The following is a 25,008-nucleotide window of genomic DNA, read 5'->3' on the forward strand; positions in this document are numbered from 1 at the left end:
GACGAAGACAAATTGCTGGTGCTACACTCCAGTTTTCATAATTAATTAGTAACACGTTTTAATTGAATTTGTTTAATTTTAATTTCTGTGTTTACTTGTTTAAATTTCGACCCCTAATTCTTCCATACAATAAAGTATCAAGCTGTTGGATAAATGAAGAATCAAAACCATAACACTGTAAAATTAATCGGTTCTATGCTCGAGAAAAGATATATAGGAATCAAACTATACGATTGTACAGTTTTTTCTTTTAACTATGCGAAAAAATACTTAGATTTAAAATATTTATTAACATTAGCTTTTTTTTAATCGTGAATATTGACATAGTTAACCTATATTAATGTCACAATAGCTGTAATTAACAATACAAGACCTTTTCTATTAAATCAATACATCGGCAGTATCTATAATTGCAAGAAATTGCCAAATGCTTACCGTTTCAGCGCAATGATATGCACCACATGCACCATCAAATTATTACTAGATTAGGGCAAATATCATGTCAACACTTCTCCATTCCTGACACCAATTGTATCTATAACACTTTCAAATGTGTATATTTGGCATTATTCCATTGCAAATATTATTTATTTATTTATTTAAGGTAGTTCTTATAAGAGCACACAGATCGGTAATCTCACTAGATTTCTCAAATATGCACCAGAACAGAACACACAGACTGGTAATCTTACTATGGATTTCTCGAATTGTGTACATATTGATTCATCGATATTCATGGCTGAAGAAGCAAAGGGAAAGATATGGGCGGGGGGAAAAACTTAATTCATTCACTAAATCATATCTATTTTCAACTTAACATTACAATTATGGAGACAAAACAAGAATTTGAATATCAACATCGACTGCTACAAAACTTCTGTTAAACGACCAACCACGGCTGCACAATGCTCAGAAATGATACATTACCTTGTATATCTACCACAGACCAACCAAAGGCCTGAAAAAAAAAATGAGAAAATGGAATTCAGAATTTGTATATGAAACGGTCTAGTATATAACGCTCATCACAACTCAATATTCAATCTCCCAGTCCCCGCCCCTATTCATGTTTTATGAAACCAATTTAATTAAGGCTTTCTGTCGTGTCTTTAAGCCTACAAGAGTAGATTACATGGTTTTAACCCAGTGAAAAGAAGTAAAGAAAGATCAAGAAGGATATTTGAAAAAATTATTAAAAGTAATCTTATAGTGAACATATGAATTTGATTATTAACCAAGCCCAATAGTGTGTCATGACTTATGATCTATGTACTTGAACTCACCTAGTAGGACAATGCTAATGTTATTTGATTCTGTCAGGTATATTTTTATCTGCCGAAACAACAAAATCTAATCAAAAGTCTACCATCAAGCCTCAGCCACTTGGACTTTATACAAATCCCACTAATATAGTCAACTGCTTGCCTATCTGCAAGAAATATTTCAATGTTCCAGTGCGCATATCCTATACTTTTCATTAATCTTTTGATGAGTTACCATTCATGCATGCTCATCAAACAGTTTGTTTAAAGAACATTAAATTAAAACTAAGCATATCATTCTTATAGCAAAAGAGATGAATCATTCGCCTCAAAGTGAAATAACAAATTAAAGCATTCAACAGGCCACCTATTTTTTTTAATACAACAATGGTAATAAGGTTTGAACCAATGACCTCATCTAAACCATCCAAGCCCATCACTACTAGCCTGACCCCAGTGGCTACCCTAGTTCCCTATTTAGGGTTGAAATGATCAAGAAGATAACAAGAATTCATGTGTAAGCTATAAAAAACAAAATGTAGCAATAATATTACCTCAATTTAGTGTTACACAAAAAATGCAGAGTGAAGAAGGTTTAAATCACCCCCATATCTTCCAAAGTATGTTAGCCTTCCCACGGAAGCAATTGAGTTGCTACTTTACAATACAATTTACTGAACAGCATCATTTCCAAATCTCTGCACCAAGAATTCATCCAGCTGACCCCAGTTTGGGGTATCAGATTTACTCAAATCACCCAATGGCAATGACCGTATGCATTGAAGAATATGTTTGACATCCCGATATAGCCTAGCAAGTGGGAAAAATTTAAGGAATAAAAACAAAATCACTGCATTTTATAAAGTACCTTAAAAATTTATTTCTACAGAGTATAACTTCATAAAAGTAAATACCTATTCTTAGCTGGAGGAGTGCTTATGTCAAATCTTGAAAATGCTTCTGAAATTTGTGAATGAAATATAACGACCACTTGCCTGAAAAGTAGCAAACTCAAGGAGTGAGAAGTAGGAATTCATATGATGTTAACATTATACAATCAAATTTTCTTTCAATGCAGAGAGTGCAGTAATCTTTCATTCTTTTCTTTTAAATGGGAAAATAAACGAATTTTATTTCATAATTCCACACAGGAAATAATACAGATCTAGGGGATTTAACAGTATAATTGATAGTAATACTAATAGCTGTGCAACACATGATTGGGAGGTTACTTGACACTCCTTCCCATCATGCCTTATTCATTTCTATAAATATTCCATAATTCTCTCAATTTAGAAATGAAAAATTACCCTAGCCTCCTTTTCTCTCCAAACTCCATCCAAAAATACCCAAAATGGTTATTTCATTATAGTAAATCAGTGTCACCCACTTCATGATCTTCAGATATAATATTTCAACCATGGAAATGAAAAAATTACTTCATCAGGCACCAGAAATCACACTGCGAATAACAACAGAGATACCAAAAAATCTGCACTATAATCATTTACATGATGGAAGACTAATTTAAAACTTATAGCTACTACGCTCTACTGTTTTTTTAAAACAACCAGGTTTCTTTTCAACTAATTATAGCCAAGGCCAAGGGAAAAGAGAATAATCAGTCACCTACTGTTATGTAGAAATCAATATATTAGAAATAAGAACGAATTTGGCCTAACTCAACCCCAAAGGTTGGCTAAATGGGGGAGCATTGTCCTAGTCATTATAAGGAGTCCTTTGAAATTGACCATATATCTAATGTGGGATTCTAATCTTAACCTAATATGAAAAACCCATTATTTTAATAAACATCGCAGCATAAAAACAATAGGAACAATGTTCTGTAGAGTACTCTTGATTATGATCTTTCTTCAACATATTATAAGAACAAAGAAAATGGAAATTTCTGACATTCTTACCCGAAAATTGCTTGAACGTCTTCTTCATTCAAAGTTCGAGATAAAACACGTTGTAGGTACCCAACTTCCTAATAAATTCAAAAAATAAATAAGATCCAATTATGAGATTGCTTCAGAGACAGGTGGGGAATGAGTGAAACTCAAAAACTATAATTTCATATCACTCCACCCACCCTATTATCAACATATATTTAGCGTCTGGACATAAACTTGTTACCTATAAGTGGTTAAATTATTAAATCAGTTTGACAAATAGTTTATTGCACATCTGTGAGGGGTTTATCTCAATTTTGACTGTGCAACAATCACTTCCTTATTTACTATAAACCTAGTGACTAGTGAGCCACTATATTCTCTCCCAAAAGCTTTTTGTGCTATTTGGGATTCATATTTATGCTTTAAACTACGGGATAGGAATTAGGAAGATACATATTAAAATCTTTTAAAATTCAATCATAAAGAAACAGAAGGTGAAAGACAGAACACACACGCAGTCTAAGCATTTACACATAATTATTCACCTTTGTAAGGGACCGAGCAAATTGACTAGGCTGAGGGTCAGCATCCTCAGGTCTATTCCAACTCTCAACAATTTGAGGCAACCCACGTAAATGGACTAGTAATCTTTCTCGCATTATTTGAACTAATTTACTGTGTATTTCATCTCTGTGTACTTTATAATCCTGGAATGAAAAAAAAAAAAAAACAGTAAATCAAATGTTGTGATAAAAGAATACATTCCTAAAAGTGCTTAAATTTTTTAACAAACAAAATGAATCAATTTTTAAAATTTATAAATTTATAAAATACAGTTTATTTGAGAGAGAAAAGAAAATGTAGAAATAAGAGGAATTAGAGAAACAACTGCCATCCTTGTAAATAGAAACCAAAAAGGAGCACAAGGATAAGCCAACTATAGCAGACCCTACACAGCTATTGTTTTAATAAATATGTTTGGATACTGAAGGAGAATAAACCATATTCATTCTTGAAATTACATTTGAAATGGCTCCATCCCATGCAGTTATGTATTAGAAAGACGAATGTCATTCTTCTTAACAGAGATACCTTATAGATGGGGCATGTGTTAAGTTAATGGTAAAAAGAAACAAGAAAAAACAAAAAAGGAGTAAGGAAAGAAAAGGAATTAATTAAGAATAATAAGAAATTCAAAATAAGAAAGTGAGCGACAACATTTAGTACAAAAGTGCAGAAAAGACTAACAAGTCATCACAATTAATGGCAGACAGTGATGAATTTCGCAGATGACAGAAGTAAATGAATTTGAACATGAAGGAACCAGTGGGAAAATTAAGAGAACCTTTGTTTTCAACTTTGAAAACATGCACATTCACATTGTAGCTTTGTAGCCAAGTCATCGCATGTGGTATGAGAGAGAATACAGAATTATGTTGAGCCAAATGTCGTCAGACTCTATTCCAATAAAAGAACCAAGCACACTGTAATTTTTAGCTCCTTTAAAAAGCAGTAGAAACAATTTTTATTCCCTTGGTTTTTGCTTTCTACAAAAAAACACTAATTATAAATTTTTTAAACATGTTTCAATTAAAAAAAGTCAAGTTTGAAAAAAAAAAAGGATCTAATGTATGATATAATAGTAACACATTCTGGGTTCCTTCTCCTTATTACTTTTACTAAAATCAACATTTGGACAAAGGTAGCAAAATCTTAACTATTGACCTCCAAGATTAAACCCTCACATATTGTTGTGACTTGCAAATATAATTCCTCATGAAAGTCTTATCCTCTCTATTACTTTTTCCCTTTCTCTTTAACAATATTTTGCTCCATTCAATTGAAAAATAAAAAAGGGGAGGGGAGAATCTGAGGAGGGGTAATTAAATTGAAAATCTCTTTCCACAAATTCAACTACAAGTAAATTATACTATACACGATGAATTGATTACCCATGAATTTTCATCATCAATATGCAGCAAAAGAAAGAAACCATCACACTTCCAAAATAGCAATCATTCAAAAAATGCAGTACATGAACAAATCATCTGAACAAGTTTTTCTCTAACAAAAGGACTAAAGAGTAAAGGTTAAATAGCAATGAAGCACATACCTGAGCGACCCGATCAATCTCTGAAAGCAATAATATTTTTCTAGTCTCGGGTACTTTAAGAAAAAGAATCTGCCGAATATCTTATACCAGAAATGAAAAACAAAGTTATAATTTAATTCATACAATGAAAAAAATATAATAAATTCATGAAACAAACACATTAAAAAATTCCTCAGTACAACATTAAAAATCTTTAGTTAGGAGAGTGCATTTGTACCAGGAATAATAGCATGTACAAAACTAATGACTTGACTCGCCAACGCCAGGTGTTTTGAAGTAATAGACTTCAAACCAGACACCTGCACAGAACTTGGGAAGAATTAGAAGCCACTAGAATGAGAAAGATCCAAGTAAATTGAAATGGGAATGGAGATACATCAGTAAACTATGGGGAAAAACCAGGATACGAAGTAGGAAAGCCAAAAAAAATGTCAGCTATGCTGTCTTTCAATTTATTGTTTTCGCTCATACATAGAAATCAGTTTAGATGAAATAATATCCAAAATGAGAAGCCCAAAAATTCTAAAACCCAGCATTATTTTGCAGTTTTTCCATTACGCAGGACAGTTGCAGGCTGAAATGATTCAACTATATACTCCCCGTGCTATGCTAGGCTAGATTAACACAGAATTGGAATTATAAAGATAAATTCCTCAAGTTTTAGTTTGCTTGGCTCCAATCAGTTTCTGGAGAGGGAGAATGTTAGGAGCTCCACATTAAGTAGAATAAGAAGTTCAACGTGGTAGTTAAATCTTAAGGCTCTCTGACCTAATGGGCTGGTCTTTTGAGTTGGGCTCTTCTTATGTGTTTAAATCTTAACAATTATTTTTTTCATTGATTGGAATATGGAAAGCGCTACCTCTAAGCTAGACTAAGGTGCAATACCGAATATTGATCGATGAGTGAAACCATCAAATTGAAACCGGCTACCATTAGGTAAGTGTCGATAATGTGAAAGCCACCATGAATGTTAGCTCTTAAAGGGGGTGAAAATGTTAGAAATCCAACATTGAATAGAATAAAAAGCTCAATACAATACTTAAGCCATTAGGCTCTCCCACCTAATGGACTAAGTCTTTTGGGTTGGACACTCCTCATGTGCTTAAGTCCTTACAAAGGACCCTAATACAAGTATATGGTTGTATGTAATGAACAAAAGATGAAAGTCATAGAAATGAGTATGTTTTAACTTGAAACAGATGATTCAGTATATCAAAATGGATAAAAGATGAGATGTAAGCGAAACACTATAAGGGGGTGTTTGGTATGCGAAAAGTTTTTACTTTCCTGAGAATCTCAAGTCAGGAATCTTAATTTCCCATGTTTGGTATCTATTTTAAAAAAAAAATTCTAGGAATATAGTTTTTCGAGAACCATTTTTATCTCTTTTTCCTATAAAACATTCCAATGGAGGAGGGTGGGAATCCAACTTTCCCGAAGTATGGAGAAAGTTTTATGTATATAAAAAGATCACAATATCTTTTTTTAAAACAGAAAATCTCTCTCTCTCTCTCTCCTTCTAATTCTCTTTCTCTCACTTTCACTCCCTCCCGCTCTCTTTCTCTCTCTCTCTCTATCTCCTTTTATTTCTCTTTCTCCCACTCTCACTTCCCCTCTCTTCCTCTCTATCTCCCTCTACCTCCCTCACTCTCTCCTATTTCTCTTTCTCCCTCTCCTTCTCTTTCTGTCTCTTTCACTCTCACTCCCCCCCTCTCTCCCTCCCTCTTTCTCCCTCCTTCTATTTCTCTTTCTCACTCTATCTCGCTCACTATCACTCCTCTCTTTTTCTTTCTCTCTCTCTCTCTCTCTGTCCCTTACATGTCTCCATCTCTCTGTCTTCTATCTTATTACCTTGTCAATTTTAATAATATTATTAAAGTCTATTTTGTTTTTTTAGTTTAATGGTATCTGTTAACACTTTTTTTATCTTTTTATTTGAATGAAATGAAATAATATATTTTTATCCTTCTTAATTATTATGTAGCATTTTTCTTTAATTATTTATTTTGTTAAATTTTGCATTTAAATAATATTAACTATAAGTTTTCAACTTTTTAAAATAGTTTAATGTCATATTTGTAATAAGATTTAAGTAAATATATCTAATGAGTATATTTTAATAAAGGATATTCTTATAAAAAATATTTATATATCCAAGAATATACTGTTGTAACCAAACATGAAAATCTTTAATTCCCAAAAATCCTTATAAATATTCCCAGTAACCTTTATGAGTAATCAAATAGATTTAGCTATTTCCAGAAATCATAATTCCTGGGTATGGAAAAATTTCTCCCCTACCAAACGCCCCCTAAAGGTCAGTTAAGATGGTTTGGGCATGTAAAATGACAAACTATAGTCTGATACATGCCATCATAACAGCCACCCTTTCATGGAAGGGGAGAGGCCAAGAGGGAGACCACAAAAGATATGGTCTAAGGCTAGAAAGATTTGAAATTTTGAATTACTTAATGTTTCATGAATTCTGATAAGGGATAGAGTACACAATGATGCTACAATACATGTAGCTGACACTATTCAGTGAGAATAACACTTGGTTGGTGTTGTTGACTGTTGTTTTTATGCTCCTGTACAACATATAAATTATAACATGATATATGAAATGATAAGACCTGACTAACACTGTTTGGTTGCATTGAAACAGCAATGAAATAGGGAGGAGAGGTGAGAAATAGCAGAGGTGAAATAAGTTTGATTGTTTGGATGGTGAGAATTTGCCAGGTGCAAAATTAAAAGTAATGGGTCCCACATGTATTTTATTTCTTTGCAAAACTGCGAAGAAATACACAAGAAATTGAAGGGAAGTGTGTCTAGGTATTTCATTACGAGAATAGCTTCAATCGAATACAGCTTCAATCATAATCAATTACACCTCTTTATTGAATTGAAGCATTCGTAATCGAATAATGAACTGATTGCGAGACCAATCATATACAAATTGTTTTATTCGCGTTGAAGTTAAGAATTTTATTTAATAACTTTTAAATGTTTATATAATTTAAATTTATTATTTTAATTAATTTTTAATCTAAAAAATATTACTTTAAAATTATTTACTTACTTTTAATTAGTTATTTTTTTTATTTCAAAATATTATTTATTCAGTTATATAATTTTTTTATTTAAATAAATAAAAATTAATGTTAAAAATATTTTTTATTTTCTATTTCTTTCTTTTTACTCTTTATTTATTTATTTCTCTCATCTCTTTTTAATATATTTTATTTCTCACTTATTTCTTTCAATCTTACTAAACATTAATAATATTATTTCTCACTTATTTCTCTTCAACCAAACAATCAAATTTTCACTATATTTCATATCTATTTCCACTTATCTATTTCTCTATTCTCTACTTCTATCCACTTTATTTCTCACCTAATTCTTTCCTCTCTACCAAACACACCATAAAAGACCAATGATGCTCTATGGTACTAAAAAATGAAATGCCAACATGAGCATAAATTAACTGAATAAGAGATGACAATGTTGAGGTCGATGAACAAACATGATAGAATCTTCAGCAAAAAAAAAAAAAAAGTTAATCAAATGAAAGAAAGTTCAAATAAAAGATGTACAGGAAGACCTAAAATTTAAGGAGAAACCACTAAAAAAGACCTTGCTCCAAATATATAGTTTGAGTGTCAATTTGAACATGTATATATGCGCATATGTCTAAATTGTACCACAGTCTTGAAAACAATACTAGCAGTACCTGCATAGCACCAGCTCCAAGCACAAGTTGGCATGTTCTTGTGTTGAAAAACTTCAAGATTTCTACCACACGGTGAACAACTTCTGAAGATAGTGTGGGCACAAGGTTGTTCATATCAATGTACTCCGACAACATCTTGAGCAATATTAAGCCACTAGAAGCAAACAAGACAAATCAAACTACTTTAAATGTATTCACAAGATGAAATCCCAAAAACAAAAATACGATCAAACAAAATCATAAAAAGACAAGTGAACCTCACAAATAGGCTACTTGAAATTAAGACTAACAGGAAGCAGTATATTTTGATTAAATAATCGAACATACCCAAACAAACAGTCACAGTAAAAAAGTGAAAAAAGAAAACATAAGGAACAGAAGGTGCACATAATTGGAAGAAAAAAAAAAAAAAACAGGAAGTTGAGTCAAGATAACTAACCAGTTTACCATGTGATAACTAACACCTTTGTAATAAAGAGCCTGAGATGCAGATTTTTTATGGTCTTTCTCGAGATTGTTACTGTGTGCTGATGAAATCCTACCATGAGCTTTATTTTGTTCTATTGAATCGACCAGGGGTTTGGAACTATCGGATGCTTCACTATTCATAGATGCTTCAATGGAATTTGTCCGAGTAATTTGCTGTTCAGCATTTGACTGTGCACTATCTGCCGTTGGCATAACATCATTGTTAGTCACGACACCATTGTAACCAGTTGAAATATCATCCTCAGTGCCATTAAGGTTCTCAGAAGTCAATGCTTCAGATGTAAAAAGCATATTAATGATGGATTGAAATTCATCAGGAACATCTATCTCCACCCAAGTTTCCTGGTCAAGCACTGCCTTTATCTTTGACATCTACATGAAAAGCAGCAGCAATTAACAAAAAATGTACGGAGATTTCATGGTGATGAAAGCCATACAAGAAAGGACAAAGATCAAAACTAACCCGTGATTCATGCTGAAAATCAATAAAAGCCTTGGCCTGTGATTGCAGCGTGCCACGGATGCTGTATCCCAATCTCCCACCTATCTGTTAATATAAGCATGGGAATTAAATATCGAAACAAAAACCAAATCATTTGTAATCGTAGTTACAAACCAATATGAAAATATATACTTTTTCTGTTGCAGTAATGAACTCGTGGGTGATATTGTATATGGTTAGAAACTCCTGCAATTTCAACCTAGGATGGAGAATTGCACGGACACCAAGAAGTTTTGCCCATCTTCCATGAGCAGCATCGCATGCTGCAAAGACAGCTTCTGCGTTTTCTCGCAATATATCAGCTCTGTTTAGAACCAGATTCTTTGAGAACATCAAACAAATGGGACAACAAATAAAATACAAAAGTTATGGCAGAAAAATGTATTATCATTTTTTTCATCGGGAAGCTTTACAAGTAGTCAGTGAATTTAAATGATGTCCCCATCATCCTCTTTTTAAAGATAGAAAACCCCAAAAGAGCCATTTGTTATTAGCAAAAAGAAATTCAGTACTCGAATCCTGACAACATAATAACAACTGAAGGATCTCATAAGCATGCATACTGATTTAACATTGTTATCAGGAGCTATTAATCATGCATCAAAAAACAAATTACTCAAATTTAATGTAGCAAAAAATTTATAACGTCCCTCCTAATTATTAAATTAAATTAATATCCTGTTATCGGGAAGCTTATGTGTCATGTATCACAACTTTCACAAGATAATAACAGGAGTAAACATTCTAAAAAAATATCATCTGCAGTCTTACATAAAAAACCTAAGATGTACAATTAAAAATTAACAAATTCTAGAAAGTTTTAGTCTCTGTAGAAAGAAATTCTTCATATAATGACGCACTCGTGAGCAAGAGCCACAAGTACTAACCATTTGGAGGCTTGAGGAAACAAAGTGGAGGCTAATATTAATATTACAGCACAAATAATTTTTTTTTTCAATATTTCCTCTCTTTCTTCACCATTTCATATTTGAAAGCATATTTTCAAATGACAGGATTGAAAATGTTAAGAGATATAAAATTTATGTGCAATTCACCTAACAACTTAGGCTTTTGGAATAATTAGGTGTTCACAAATAAATAGTGTTTCATTAAAAAGCATTCCTACAAAATGGACTCTAGAAAGGAATCGTTCTCATCCTCTCAAAGCTTCATCATATAACATGTCACCATTCAATGAATAATCAAACTTAAAGGGGGGAAACAAAGTTCATTGCAAAAAAACAAAAGGAAGAAAAATTTGTCATAACAATACCATTATATATCAATTCTAGAAATCTTCACTATATAAGTCCATTTATTCAAATATAGTTAAAATAATTACAAATACAATCCAGGAAGCACAAGACTCTCAAGTCTCGATACTTATATTTCCAAACTGAATTCAGGTGATTCTGAACTTCAGAATAATAGTTATCATTTTATGAGGACCAAAAAAGGAAATTTGAAAGAAAAAAACTAGCTCTAATCACAAATTACTAGCCACCAATAAGAATCTGGAAAAAAGCTTTCCACTACAAGTATGTTTGAAACAAGAGCCTAGATTTAACCTGAAATTTTTTGACATGTTTGAGGAGCTCACAGCATCAATTGCTTTTCCCTGAAATGAAGAACCCTTGGCAACACTTCTTTGTGATGAATATGGTAAAAATGTAGTACCATGAGCCTCGCTTTCCTGGGATGTTTCTGCAGCAACAGCACCATGAGCAATTGCTGCCACAACTGAATCAGCAGCATAATGGCCATCATGGTTGTTCAAAATCCATTCAATGGCCTTTTTCACTTCAGCAGCCCGCACTAAATGTGCCTGCAATCACTAAAAGGAAAAAAATCTTATTACATCCCTCTTAAAACAGCTAATTTAGTTGCAAAACAATGTACAACTGAATTTCAGTAACCTGGATGTAACCCTTAATAAAAAACATCTGTGCTTATGAATTGTAGCCCTCTCCCTTGGAAGATAAATTATTGAATTTGTAACACCTCAACAATAAGTTGCCTTATTCTTGGGGCAATAGGTATTAATGATTAAGTTGCAATGCATCAATAAGACAATATAAATGTAACAAGAGGTATAACATAAGCAACATGATTTAAAATATTCAAAATGATAAAATAAAAAATGTAAACCCTGTGATTACGGCAATCACTCCAAGAAGCAAATCATGTTATAAAACAACACTAAAATGTTTGTAGGTTTAACAAATATCCTACATGTGATGGAAAATACTATGAAGTTAAGCAAACCCCACTAGTTCCATTTGTCATGAAAAAGACAAGTCAAGAACCATATCAGAGAGCATTTCAATTCATGTATGGACGATGCATTTCATAATAATATAAACTTAAGATTACAAATTCACCACAAATATAAAGCATTAAGTATGATTAAGGTTTTAGATACTATAAGTTTAAAGATGCTTACAACAAAACGGTTGGAATATCAACACAATAATCCAAGCTTCTCATTTTAATAAATGGAAATTTTTTCCACATGGACACGCTACTTTTATGTGTGTTTGTTTTTTGTAGCTTCCAACTAAACGCCAATCCAAGATCACCCTTGCTTTTACATTTTTTGTCTTGGAAAGTGGGAAAAGTCTGTTGAATGGTGTTCATGGAAAAACAAACACAAGCAATGTATTTGCTTTCCATGGAGGTGGATACAGGATAATGCTTCTAATGCTAGTTATGGGAGGACCACTTGGCAGTCTAGATGATGTAACAAATTAACAATTGCCAAGTATAAATTACCTGTACTATCAAGAAAATAGCGCTCAGAAGATGCACAAAGCAATCAGATGATAGGCTCCTCAACTTGCTAGCAAGTGATGCACCTCCACCTGAGTCACTATTTAGCATTAGAAAGTTGAAAGTAGAACAGATCACATAAAAACACAACAGAAGAAAAATATGTAAAAGTATATCTTCTAATAGACAAACATCATATGCTAAAGAATTTTTCACCATCTGCATCGACAGCCCTGTCTCCAGAAAAGAACTCTGACTCAGAACCTCGAGAAGCAAGAACTGGAAGCAACTCAGCAACAGCAGTCTTAATAGCACTCTTCATATCAGCAGTCAGCGTATCTCGATAAGTCCTCAGAACAGTGGGAAGTTTAGCCTGAAAATAAGGGAATTATTTAACCAAAGCCAAAATAACCTAAGTCAGAAAGTTTTATGTTCCCAGACCCAGAGCAAAAAGGTCAAGGATAGTCACATTTTGGAAGCAGTACTTTGAAAAGGTAGTATTATTGTTTTATAGTGATGTTTCTCCAAAGAACAATAATATTGTGGCATTAAAAAATGTTAAATCACTTAGCATGCATAATCCCCAGCACAAAGAAATACCAAGTGAGATAAAAGTAAAACACATCAAACAAAGGAGTATAGACTATAGACTAGTAGCTATGAGACCCAAAGAAACAGAGGGTAAATAGAAGAGGGAGGGGGGGAATCCTGTATCTTGCCCTTTGTTTGGGTGTAAATAGATAGGAGGGATATAGGATAGAAATACCAAATGTCTACTGTTTTTTCCGTCTTATTTCTATTCATCCAAACAACACTCCTTTTCTACTGTATTTATCTTTTATTTCTACTGTCATCTACGTTTCTTTCCCTCTCTATTAATGAAATTTATACAACCAAGTTTTTTCACACTAAATGGAGTCAGCTACAAGAATCAAACTATGAAATAATATTCTCTAACAAACCATATCTATAAATAGACTATTAACCTCCAAATCCTTCTTCATGGTTTCACCAGTAGTTTTTTTAGGTTTCCCTTTACCCCTACCCTAGCAATTGGGCTACCCTCCATAAGGTCAACTCTTCTTATTGGCTCTTCTACAAGTCCTCTCTACACATGCCCAAACCACCTAACAACCCACCATCTTTTCAATAATAGGTGTTGATCAACTTTCTAGTGCATTCATTCTCAATAATATCATGTCTACTTGTCTAGCATGTCCACTCATCCAATGAAACATTCTCATCTCCACTACATTAAATTTGTTCTCTTATTTCCTTTTTACAGCCTAACAATGCAAATATTATAGCTATAGGGGCAAAAACACCCTTAAGCTTGGACAGTATGCCATAAGCACACCTTCATCTCATCCAACGTAATCAGATCTTATGGTTTATATCTCTTAATTTCTCCATCATTTTGCATGATGGACCCAAGATGCTAAATCCATGTGACTTGTGGGTGTTATAGTCTCCAATTTTTACCTCAAAGCTAGGATTAGTGTTCCTCCCGCTAAACTTATAATCGATTAGGTTCATCTCACTTATATTTAAACAAATGTCATGTGCTCCCAAAGCCTGTCTCCGCATCACTAGCTACCCATTTATTTACTCTATTGACACTTGTTATGCAAAAAGACTATATCATCTGCAAATGTATGCATCATGGCAGTGGCACTAGCTCTTGGACATGCTAAATATGAACATCCAAGACAAAGGTAAAAAGATAGGGGCTCTTAGTTAACCCCTTGTTTAGTGTAGCCGTACAGTTATAGGAAAATCTGTTGTGATTCCACCCTGTGTTCATGCCCTTGTTGTGACCCTCATGCATATCTTTGATTGCTCAAATATAGGCAACACAAACCTCTTGCTTATTGGGAGACTTCTGCAATACATATGTTGACACACTATAGTACCCCTTTTTAAAATTAATAAACACCATATGTAAGTCTTTTTTATTCATTACGTATCACTCCATCAATTGTTGTAACAACAAACAAGTATTTGCTTCCTTGGTTGACTTCACATGCATAATTGCCCTTGCTTTTCAGCAATGAGTCTCTTGACTTAATCCCTGTTCAATTATCCTCTCTCATAGCTTCATAGTATGGTTCATGAGCTTAATCCCCCAATAATTTGTGCAATTTTGTAAAATAGATGATAGCCTAAAAATTTATAGGAAAAATCTTTAAAAAAATCTAAAATATCTCCCCCAAAAATATTGTCAAATCATGAGATCCTACAAATTGTGTTAGAGATGGGGGATTTGAAAACTCTCTAGTCTATATACAAGTTACAACCAGGAAATTCCTCGCCAAAAAAGTTTAAATTCTGGGAAAACAAAATCCCTCATAGAAGGAGACACATTAAAGAAACCAATTCAAAAATTTCAACTTTCAGGATAATCCTCAAATCAAAAAACAAAGGACAACTACAATGTAGAGACCAATAAAATTAAAGACAACCAAATTTATAACAATCAATGTTAAAAACAAACATCAGTGGCATAATTTACCTACTGCAATCATGCTGTGGTTTCAGATTTCATACAAAGTTCTGTTCAAGACATTCAAAAGGAGAGTAGCTGTTGTAGAATTTGTGATGGTATTTAGAAAAAAAATAAATTAATACAAGTAGTTTCTGGAGGTTGGAATCACATGGGATGCATTAATATGAAACATTGAAGACATTGTTTCTTTGTCTATTGTAGCTCAGAAACAGAAACCTTCTATAAGCATGGGATCTCATACAAAGTTTTTTTTTTTTTTCTTTTCATTTTCTCTTCTATCAATTGCAAAATACCAAGTATTTATAAATCTAGATGAAGGGATAAGGGTTAACATATCCTCAAAAATTACAAAAGGAAAACGCTCACTTCACTGATCTTACTAATGATTCTTTATCAATACAAAATAAACTAAAATTTTCACAATAAATAGCTTAAACAATAAGTTTCTTAAGATAAAAAGAGCTAATCACTTACAGTTCTAAGCAATCCAATTACAGTAGGAAGAAGACTATCTTTGAAAATATTGGTTTCTTCTTCTTCCAACATTACCTGAATATGAAACAGAAGTTAGATCACAAACTGCATCATCAAAACTTCACAACTCAAGGTAAAAACACAAAATAGTTCAACTAAATATCATATAACTTTACGTTGTGAGACTCTCAGCTGCTCAAACATTGGACTAATGCCAACACAGTACGCAATTAAATGGGTAAAAAATTAGGCATCAAGAATCAACAAGAGCTTTATTTACCCTTGATTCTACTACTCATCTATGTTCCAACACAGACAGATGAATTAAGATTTTGGATTGTTCATGTGTGTTCTACTAAAAATCTTTTTCTAAGAAGCAAAGATTCTAAATTAAATAAACAATCTCATAAAAGATAAAACAATTTCATCTCTGACAAACCCATTTGAAACTCTCACACTGCCCTCCTAAACACAGGTCTTTCATTGGCACAGAGGTGTCCTCCGTAAGACTTAAAAAAAACTATTACAAATTCATATACCATGCACAACTTTTCACCAGACATGTGTTACATGCTGATTAACACTGGAACCAGTAGAATAGGGAAAAAATGAATTCTCTCCAAGAACCCTAATCGCAGTTCAGCCCCAGACTCAGAGTGGTACCAGAACTAGGATAGGAATGAATGTTGTATAGAGAAACCACTTTGGAGTTTTGAGAAGCCTGAGATCTCCTGCTTAGTTTCACAAAAATGAGATTCCCTTACCCTCTCTACACCATCCTATTTAACAATCATACCCAAATAAAAAAGTAGCAGACTTCCTCAAATGTTAGTCATACAAGCTGAAATCAGATATGTTCAATTCAGGGTCTTTGTTCCCCAATAACTCTCCTATTTCTTCTTTCATAGACCCTCACAATAGGAGGCCAATAACTATCACGTGCAGGTTTAATCAGAAACAGAGACCCATTTGTTTCTGCAGGGTAAAGTGGCTCTTTTATGAAACAATCCAGTTGTATTCTTGATCAACACAGCATCGTGTCCTTTTTCACCTCGTAGATTTTTTTAACAGAAAGTTAAGATTCATTAAGGACATAGAGAAGAGATTATCATATGCTTTAGAGAGAGTAACATGAAGAGGCTACGACATCATTGCAGGCTGAGTGTGTTGTTTTTGCACTTTTGACGTGTACGTGGCAAGAGAGTAATGTTAGTTGTTAGAGATCTCACATCAACTAATGATAACAGACCCAAAATAGTGTATATAAGTGGGAATCAATATTCACCTTACAAACTGATTTTGTAAGGTTAATTAGGCTTATAATCCACTTTCTTATGATGGTATCAGAGCCTAATCTAGCGAGTGTTGTTGGGTGTATTAGACTACCCACTATCAAGTCATTATCAGATCACCCACAGATGTATAGTACTGCAAACTTCAAATTCTAGATATTCAGTCCTCAGCGTGATTGGGTGTGTTAGAGACCCCACATCGACTAAAGATCATAGTAGTCAATCCTAGTAGTGGAGCAAAGTGGCTGACCCCAAAAGTGGGATAGTGGGATTGTGGATAGTGGGATGACCGCTATTTAAATATTATTTTTATTTTTATTAAATAATTAATAATATATATATATATATATAAAAGCTAAAAAAACATAAATGTCTAGAAAACAAAATGTCAAACTCTAAGTAACTAAAAAAGTAAACATTCCAATTTAAGATCCTCTAGTATTTTTCTACAAGCACCTACATCTCCTCTTATTCCAAGTTAATGTTTTTTTGCTCTAGTAATTCCTTCCGTAGAAGTTTTTAAGCAAAAATCACATGTCACACTCTTCCTTTTGTTTTTGTCTTTTAAGCTATTCCACTTCCAAAATATATCAATTTTGTCACCATAATTCCAATTGAAGAACCCATTGATGGTGTGGGACTATGATTGGGACCAGTTCTAGTTCTAGCATCGTTTGTTTGAGCCATAATTCTGTTGATCACTAATGCCCAAGTAAAAAAAATGGAATTCAAAAAAGAGAAAGAAATGGAAAAAAAAAAAGTGAACAGCAAAAAAAGAAGGAAACAAGAAGAAAAAATCAAGCGGAGAAAAAAAAAACAGAGAGAAGACAGAAAAGAAAAGAAAGAATACCATGGAGGAGGGAAGAGAGAAGAAGAGAAGAGAGTCCGAGAAGAATACCCACAACGGACATTGGACAGCGGACGCAAGAACATCGAACAGCAGATGCAAGAACGTCAAACGACCCTGACGACTAACACCAGAATGGAAGAAGACAACCCTCAAAGAGAGTCCGAGAAGAAGACGCATGAAGGTGTCGCGTTTTTGGGGCTAGGGTTCACCTGGAAGAGGTTTTGTTCGTCGGTCTTTGCATAGAAGGAGGAAGAGGTGTTGTTCGCACTCAAAAAAGTTGAAAATACCCTTAATGAAGTATTTTAAATAATAAAAAATCTAATCCACTTCAGGCTGTGAAATCCGCACCACCGTGTCGCACCGCTCCAACTGCGATCCAAAAATGCTCTGTTCCGGTGTGCCGCGATAGCAACCGCTATGGCTGCTATTGACTACTATGCTAGAGATGAAGCCATAATAGTATACAAATGTGGAGAACAATCCTCACCTAATAAGCCAATTTTGTAGGATTGAGTTAAGCTGCAATCCATTTTCTTAAGAGTTTTATCTCTAGATGATGTAAGACTTGGATTTTTCTCAATACACTCCAACACTATTAGGCTTGGTGCACGAATCGATAGTGGGTGGCTCTTTTTAAATGATCTAAGATAGTCAGGACTTAGAATGACTCATACCATTTTAGAATGTAGATTTACAAGTAGTTTTGAAAGGTTGAATTAAGCCAATAATCCACTTTCTTAACATTTTAAGGAAGTGGGTTTTTTGGACATAACTCAACCTTATAAAATAGACTTACAGGGTAAGAATTGCTCCACATTTATATACTCTAATAAGGCATTATCTTTAGTTGATGTGAAGTTTGAGTTTTTCCTAATACACTCCCACACGCCCAACACTATTGGGCTTAGTGTGAATAAACGATGGGTGACACTTTTTAAATGATCTAGGATAGTCGGGACTTAGGTTTTTCCCAATACACTCCCTTACACTCATTATTGGGCTTGGTAAACGTAAAAATGGTGGATGATCCTTTTTAATGTATCTAGAATGGCTCTGATACCAACTTAGAATGTAATTTAGACCTAACTTAACCTTACAAAACCGACTTGTAAGGCAAGAATTACTCCCCACTTACTTACTCTAATAAGGTCTTATCTCTAGTCAATGTGAGATTTGGTTTTTTCCCAATGTTAGTATTTTTCTAATTTTCCAAGGTGTCTTTTTTGCACTTCTCATCTGTTACATTGTGGAATACCCTGCTCATGATCGTTTCAAGGGAATATCTATTATTGATATGCAAAGAGATTGTACAATTTTATAATTTTGTTGCACTTTTGAGCCATTACAAATTACCTTTTACTCCTTTCTTGTATCCCTTTTTAGTTGGACTTTTCTCAACCTCTTCCCAAATGTACATCGCTTCTTCCAGGTAACATTAAACCTCTTTTGTAGAAAAATATGGAGACAAAAGTGGTATCTACTTAAAAGACATCAATAATACATTAAACAAGAAGTGTTTATGAAGGTTACAAGCTCTACGCAACAACAAAAATGAATGAACAATTTTCTTTAGTGAGTTTAATATATACATGTATGCACGACCTCCATCAAAAAATGTTAAAACTAGATCCTATTGGCCAAGGGAAGGGACAATAAAGAACAACTCATTTCGCTATATCTTGACCCCCTGTTAACACAAAGAATGCACCATAGGAAACAATAGCCCTACTAAAATGTAATGGTGAAGATTTGAAAGATTTCCAACACAAGAGTCATATAAAATTAAGGAAAAAAATATTAAAGAAAAAATCAATTGAAGATATTATCTTACTTCATCATCCTTTCCGTTCATTGGAAGGGAAGCTCTTGCTTTAGCTTTGGATAAAATTATACTATCTTTTTCTGCAGCATCGTGTAACGAAGCTCGAATAAACTCAGCCGAGAGAATGCTATCAAAATAATACAATACATTACTAAACATCCAATACAAAATACAACTCTATCCTTTTCTTTCACAAATATAAAATCCAAAGTTAGCAATATAACAACCAAAAATAAAGATTTCAAAGTTCAGATTAACAATGGACAAAGAAAACATGTTTAAAATAAGCAAAAGTTTAAAATATTTCAAAATACGAATTGAATTATTTCACAAGCATAACATTTGAAATCATGATTTGCATCAATTCATTCCATACAATTTTTTACACAGATGATAGATTGGAGAGCTAATCGCACTGTGGCCAAAGTAACTGCTCAAATTGGCAGAATTACAAGATTCAGAATAGAAATCAAGAATAATAGTGTCAGCCAATTTATGATCTTCCGCCTTTAGCCTATTTGCTTGGGTCAAGAAGTTGGGTCAAGGATGATCCAGTGCTACCCAGAGCCACAAACAGAAGCTGATTTTTTTATTTTGGGTAGAGAAAAAAATGAAGGCACATCTGCCAGAAGCACTGTTCTATAAGTGTGTAAGAAAAAAGCCATTTTATTTATCTATTTCTTCCTATCTTCCCTCTGACATGGATGCAAAGATGAATAGAGCAAGGAAACAAGGCAAAGGAATAAACTTTGGAATTTGGACTAGGTTACAAATGGGTTTTTTTATTAACTTGTTAACTTAAATAAGTTGCTACTAGCTAGTAATATTCAATTTATGTTTACAACTCTGTTCCATGAGACTTATGGTTATGTTGTTTTGCGATTAATTCCAGGTTTAAAATTATTACATTGAGGATTTTGTTTATGGAATACAACCACACATCATTAATATGTATTTCAAGCAATTTTTCATTTTGTTTCTAAATCTTATGATTCAATATGTAAGTATTGTCTTAACTTTCAACACATTCAAGCCAATAGCAGAGTGCGGCAGATAGCCTTTTCAGCAACTAAGATTTAAAAAACAAAAGGAGCTATCCAAACTTAAAACATCATAACTCAACCCTATTCTCATCCAATTATTACTCATCTCTCTAAAATAAAGAAACTAGAAACCATCATAAATTGAATTTGCAGATACAAGTAAAATAACTTTAAACAAAGAGTTAATCACCTATACACTGTCAGTGTAAAGTTTTTTTATACTAGTAACCAATTATATCTTTTAATAGTGTCATATCAGTTGCTTATTTAATGAAATAAAAATAAAATAAAATAATTTAAAAAATATAATTAGTTGTCAGTGTAAAAAACTTTACATTGACAGTGTATAGATATTAACTCTTAAACAAATATGTATCATAAATTAAAACAAGTAAACACTAGCATACGCCAAGGTGTACCTGTTTATGGAATCTATAAAGCCTATTACATGATCTCTAAGATGCCGAAAGCAATGTAGACCAGTGAGTTCATCTCCATCCTGCCAAAGTTACAGAAAATGAATAAAACAAATATATATATATATATATATATATATATATATAATATATATATATATATAAATTTCTCTTCATCTTTCAGAAATCCCATCATGCTATGTCATAAACAAACTTCAAAGGGAACTATCTAAGTTCAACACAACTACTGATATCAGCTAAGCATTAATCTCTAGTCTCATCCACCTAAGTTTAAAACCATTTAAAACAGTATATATTCCAAGACCATCATTTATATGCGAGCATATTCATGAGATACAATACAATGATTAAAGTGATACCAGCAAATGTTGCAAATCATCAGTCACATCCAACGCTCCAGCACAATCTGCAGACGCAACAAGCTGTATCACAGCAAAACACATCAACTTAAAGTCCATCAACAATAGCAGTCCGCAAACACAACTAAAGTAACAAAGGAAACACCAAAAACGAAATAGATAAATGACCAACGCTGAATCGACAAGGCATGCGTGACAACTGGTAATTAAAACTACCACCATAAAATTCCCCTAATTAATCCACAACCTAACCAAACTACAACAACACTAAAATACAAACACAGTTTCGCTCTTCACAATCCTACTCAGCAAAGATTAGACACTCACATCGCCCCATTCTTCACAAAAACACACACAGTTCTGTAGGTGGTTTCGGTATTACACTTATTCTCCGATCAACAATTAGATTTGAAGCTTTACTTCAGATATTTATGTTGATCTTCAATACAAACTTTTATTATGCCAATTATAACTCTCCAATTCTGATTAGATAACAAAACCAAAAGTAGGAATCAAACTGCATCTAAGTTCTGTCAAAAAAAAAACAGAAACTCGAAAAAAGCAATAGTACCAATTTGAGAGCAGAGAGGGCCTGGTTGACGTATAATATAAGCCTGAGTTTCTGCAGGAGCGCCAAGAGGTTAGTCCTGGTGCCGTTAAGCTCCTGAATCTGGCGCGCGTCGTGGACCAAATCGGCGTCGAGGAGGCGAATGGTGTCCTTGAGGTGCCGAATTTGCGTGCAACCTTGAAGGATCTTATCATCAAGGTCCTGCAGCTGGCCCTGCGCCTCGAAGAACGAGGAGGAGCGGAGCGAGATCTCCTTCACGAGGTGGAGCTCCACCACATCGAGGTAGTGCGACAGCTTCTCCTGCAGCGCGAGGTTCTCGGCGACGTTGGCGAACGGGCACGCGGCGCGGAACGTGGCGCCGTCCTCCAGCCGGAAGTCCTCCTTGAAGTAGAGCGACGGGACCTCGCGGAGGCACGCGACCAGCGCCTCGCCGAGACCGCCACCGCCGCCGGCGCCGCCATCGGCGGCTGCGGCCTTGGCGACGTCGTTGATCTCCCTGGAGGCGTGGTTGCGGATGTCCTCGAAGCGGTGGTAGGCGTCGGCGATGGGGGCGAGGTAGGGGAGGAAGTCGGATCGGGAGACCTCGGAGGCGGCCTTGGCGGCGGCTATGGGGGCGAATTCGGGCGGCGCGACGGCGGTGGAGGAGGACCACCAGCCGACCCAGGAGGCGGCGTCGGAGGCGTGGGGGTTGTTGAGGATCGAGGAGAGGCTTTGGATGGTGTCGGAATTTGAATTGGAATTGGATTTGGAGAGAGAGGAGGAGGAGGTGGTGGTGGGTGACCTTCCCCACGTTTGCTGCGAATGTGGGGAATCCATCACATTACGATTGCGATTCGAGTGAGTTCGGCGATGGTGTTATGCTAATGCGACGAGTGTGGCTCTTTTCGTTGGGATCTGAGAATTGGAGTGAGAACAAACAGGTTTTGTCTTGTTGTTGCTCGTGAAATGGAGAGCATACGGGAAAGCCGGGATCGGGATCTTCGACCCGGAACCATCAAACACCGGAGTCCACAGGTTGGGCCATGGGGCTTCACAATATAATCACAATCACACCAGGATTCATTGTACGAGTAAAATGTAAAACATCTACAGTGTAATTCCATATCTAATGGGATTACTTCTTAAATATAGAAAAATGTTAAATGTTTTTATTATTTTTTAAAAATTATATATTTTTATTTTTATTAAGAAAAATTTAGACAGATGTATAAAAATAAAATTATATATATATACAACATTATTACGTCATTTATTATATTGGTGATTAATTTGGTATGTTTTAACTAATGATTGGCCGGTGTAAAAATAATAATGATTGGTTTTGTCAAAGGAAAAACTAGTAGATTTTTTTTGTTACGAAGCTTATAAAGACGGGATGAGTATCCCATAGGTCTTCACGTTTTTAAATAATAAATAATTTGCTGAATGCATGATTGATTCAATTGATGTAAAATTATTATAATTTTTTAATCTATAGAAATTAGAATAAAAATTATTACAATTTAATTAGTAATTTTGAATTTGAGAATTTGATATATAATTGCATCAAAGAGGATATTTGTGATATCTACTAAAATAATGAATAAAAATGTTTTCAAGGACCCAAGTGCAATTTTTATATTTTGTTTTTTGTTTTAAATTATACCTAAGTGATAATTAATCGAATTGACAATAACACCTTTTAAGTTTCACTTCAAATGCTCAAAATAAAAGCCATGCATAAGATTAAGGTTTTGACATAAATGAATTACAATCATCCCAATTTCCAACCTGTACCTTTGCATCATATGATTTCTATCATAGAAATCTATTATCATTAAGTACAAATTCCTTAAGATCATTTCAAACCTTCACTTTAATCACTAATAACTTCTCATTTTAATCTTTTGACATCTTTAAACTTGCCAAATTTATAATAGAACAAAAATCTCACTAAAAAGCAAAAAATAAAACTCTAACCAAGAAATAAATTTTTGTTCAATTTGACATAATCCTTATGAAATAAAGTGAACTTTTAAGTGTGAGCCTAGCACATCATTAGTATACATTAACCAAGTCCTAAATGGGATTGTCCTATCACCTACCTCAAAATAATTCGCACTTTTCCAGCACTCAATTTGAAATTGTGACCCTCAACTTCATGCTTTACTTGTTTTCCACTTTTGTCAAGTATGACTTAGTTTAACCCTATATCATTTTCAACTTACAAATCTTAAAAGGGACAAATTTTCAGAAGAAGCAATCCTTCTAGGAGCCAACTCTCTCACTAGGATTTTTTAAAATTAGACTCTTAGAGCACCACGACTCAGATCTGCATAATGGGATCTTTTAACTTAAAAACAACTCAGTTCCCCTCTAATTTTTCATCAATTTCTGTCTACCCTTAGCTTTGATTCCTAAGCAATATAAGACTTTGATGCATACCAAAACATGCCCCTAGTTGAGGTTAAGGGGTAAGACTGGTCTGGGCCGTCTTCCTTCTAACACCAATGTTCCAATAGTAAGTCTGTTGGCATTATTAGAGCCGCTACATTCAAGGTATTATCTGTTTTGGTACTCGTTGGGTTGTTACAATTTTGTCCTTGAAAAGGCACCTCCATGGTTAAGGAGGAAGATGTTTATAAGCCACCCTTAGCCTCGATTCCTAAGTGATGTGAGACTTTTAAGCATATTGAAACAAGCCCCTAGTTGAGGCTAAAGGGTAAGAGTGGCTTGGGCCCTACTTCTAACACCAATATTCTAGTCATAAGTCCATTGGCATCGATAGGGTCACCATTTTCGAGGTATTGTCCTCTTTGGCATCCACTTGGTTATTATGATTTTGTCCTTGAAAAGGCATCTCAATCGGTTAAGGAGGGAGGGGATTTATAAACTACCCTTAACATTGA

General features: G+C 34.1%; 1 protein-coding gene across 1 annotated transcript; it reads right to left on the reverse strand.

The window, feature by feature from the left end:
• Nucleotides 1-628: 628 nt before the first annotated feature.
• On the reverse strand, nucleotides 629-23,200 carry VPS54. The gene is made up of 19 exons (XM_020349009.3): nucleotides 22,124-23,200; nucleotides 21,553-21,615; nucleotides 21,176-21,255; nucleotides 19,723-19,840; nucleotides 15,750-15,824; nucleotides 12,986-13,142; nucleotides 12,773-12,861; nucleotides 11,569-11,825; nucleotides 10,133-10,304; nucleotides 9,962-10,045; nucleotides 9,449-9,870; nucleotides 9,010-9,163; nucleotides 5,491-5,572; nucleotides 5,274-5,353; nucleotides 3,706-3,867; nucleotides 3,185-3,252; nucleotides 2,177-2,257; nucleotides 1,817-2,072; nucleotides 629-958 (listed from the first exon to the last, which is right to left on the reverse strand). The coding sequence occupies exons 1-18, from the start codon at nucleotides 22,934-22,936 to the stop codon at nucleotides 1,934-1,936; spliced, it is 3,096 nt and encodes a 1,031-aa protein (XP_020204598.2). The 5' UTR covers nucleotides 22,937-23,200; the 3' UTR covers nucleotides 629-958; nucleotides 1,817-1,933.
• Between the last annotated feature and the right edge of the window lie 1,808 nt (nucleotides 23,201-25,008).

This window comes from Cajanus cajan, chromosome 1 (assembly GCF_000230855.2).
Source record: "Cajanus cajan strain Asha chromosome 1, NIPB_CcT2T_4, whole genome shotgun sequence".
Lineage (NCBI taxonomy): Eukaryota > Viridiplantae > Streptophyta > Magnoliopsida > Fabales > Fabaceae > Cajanus > Cajanus cajan.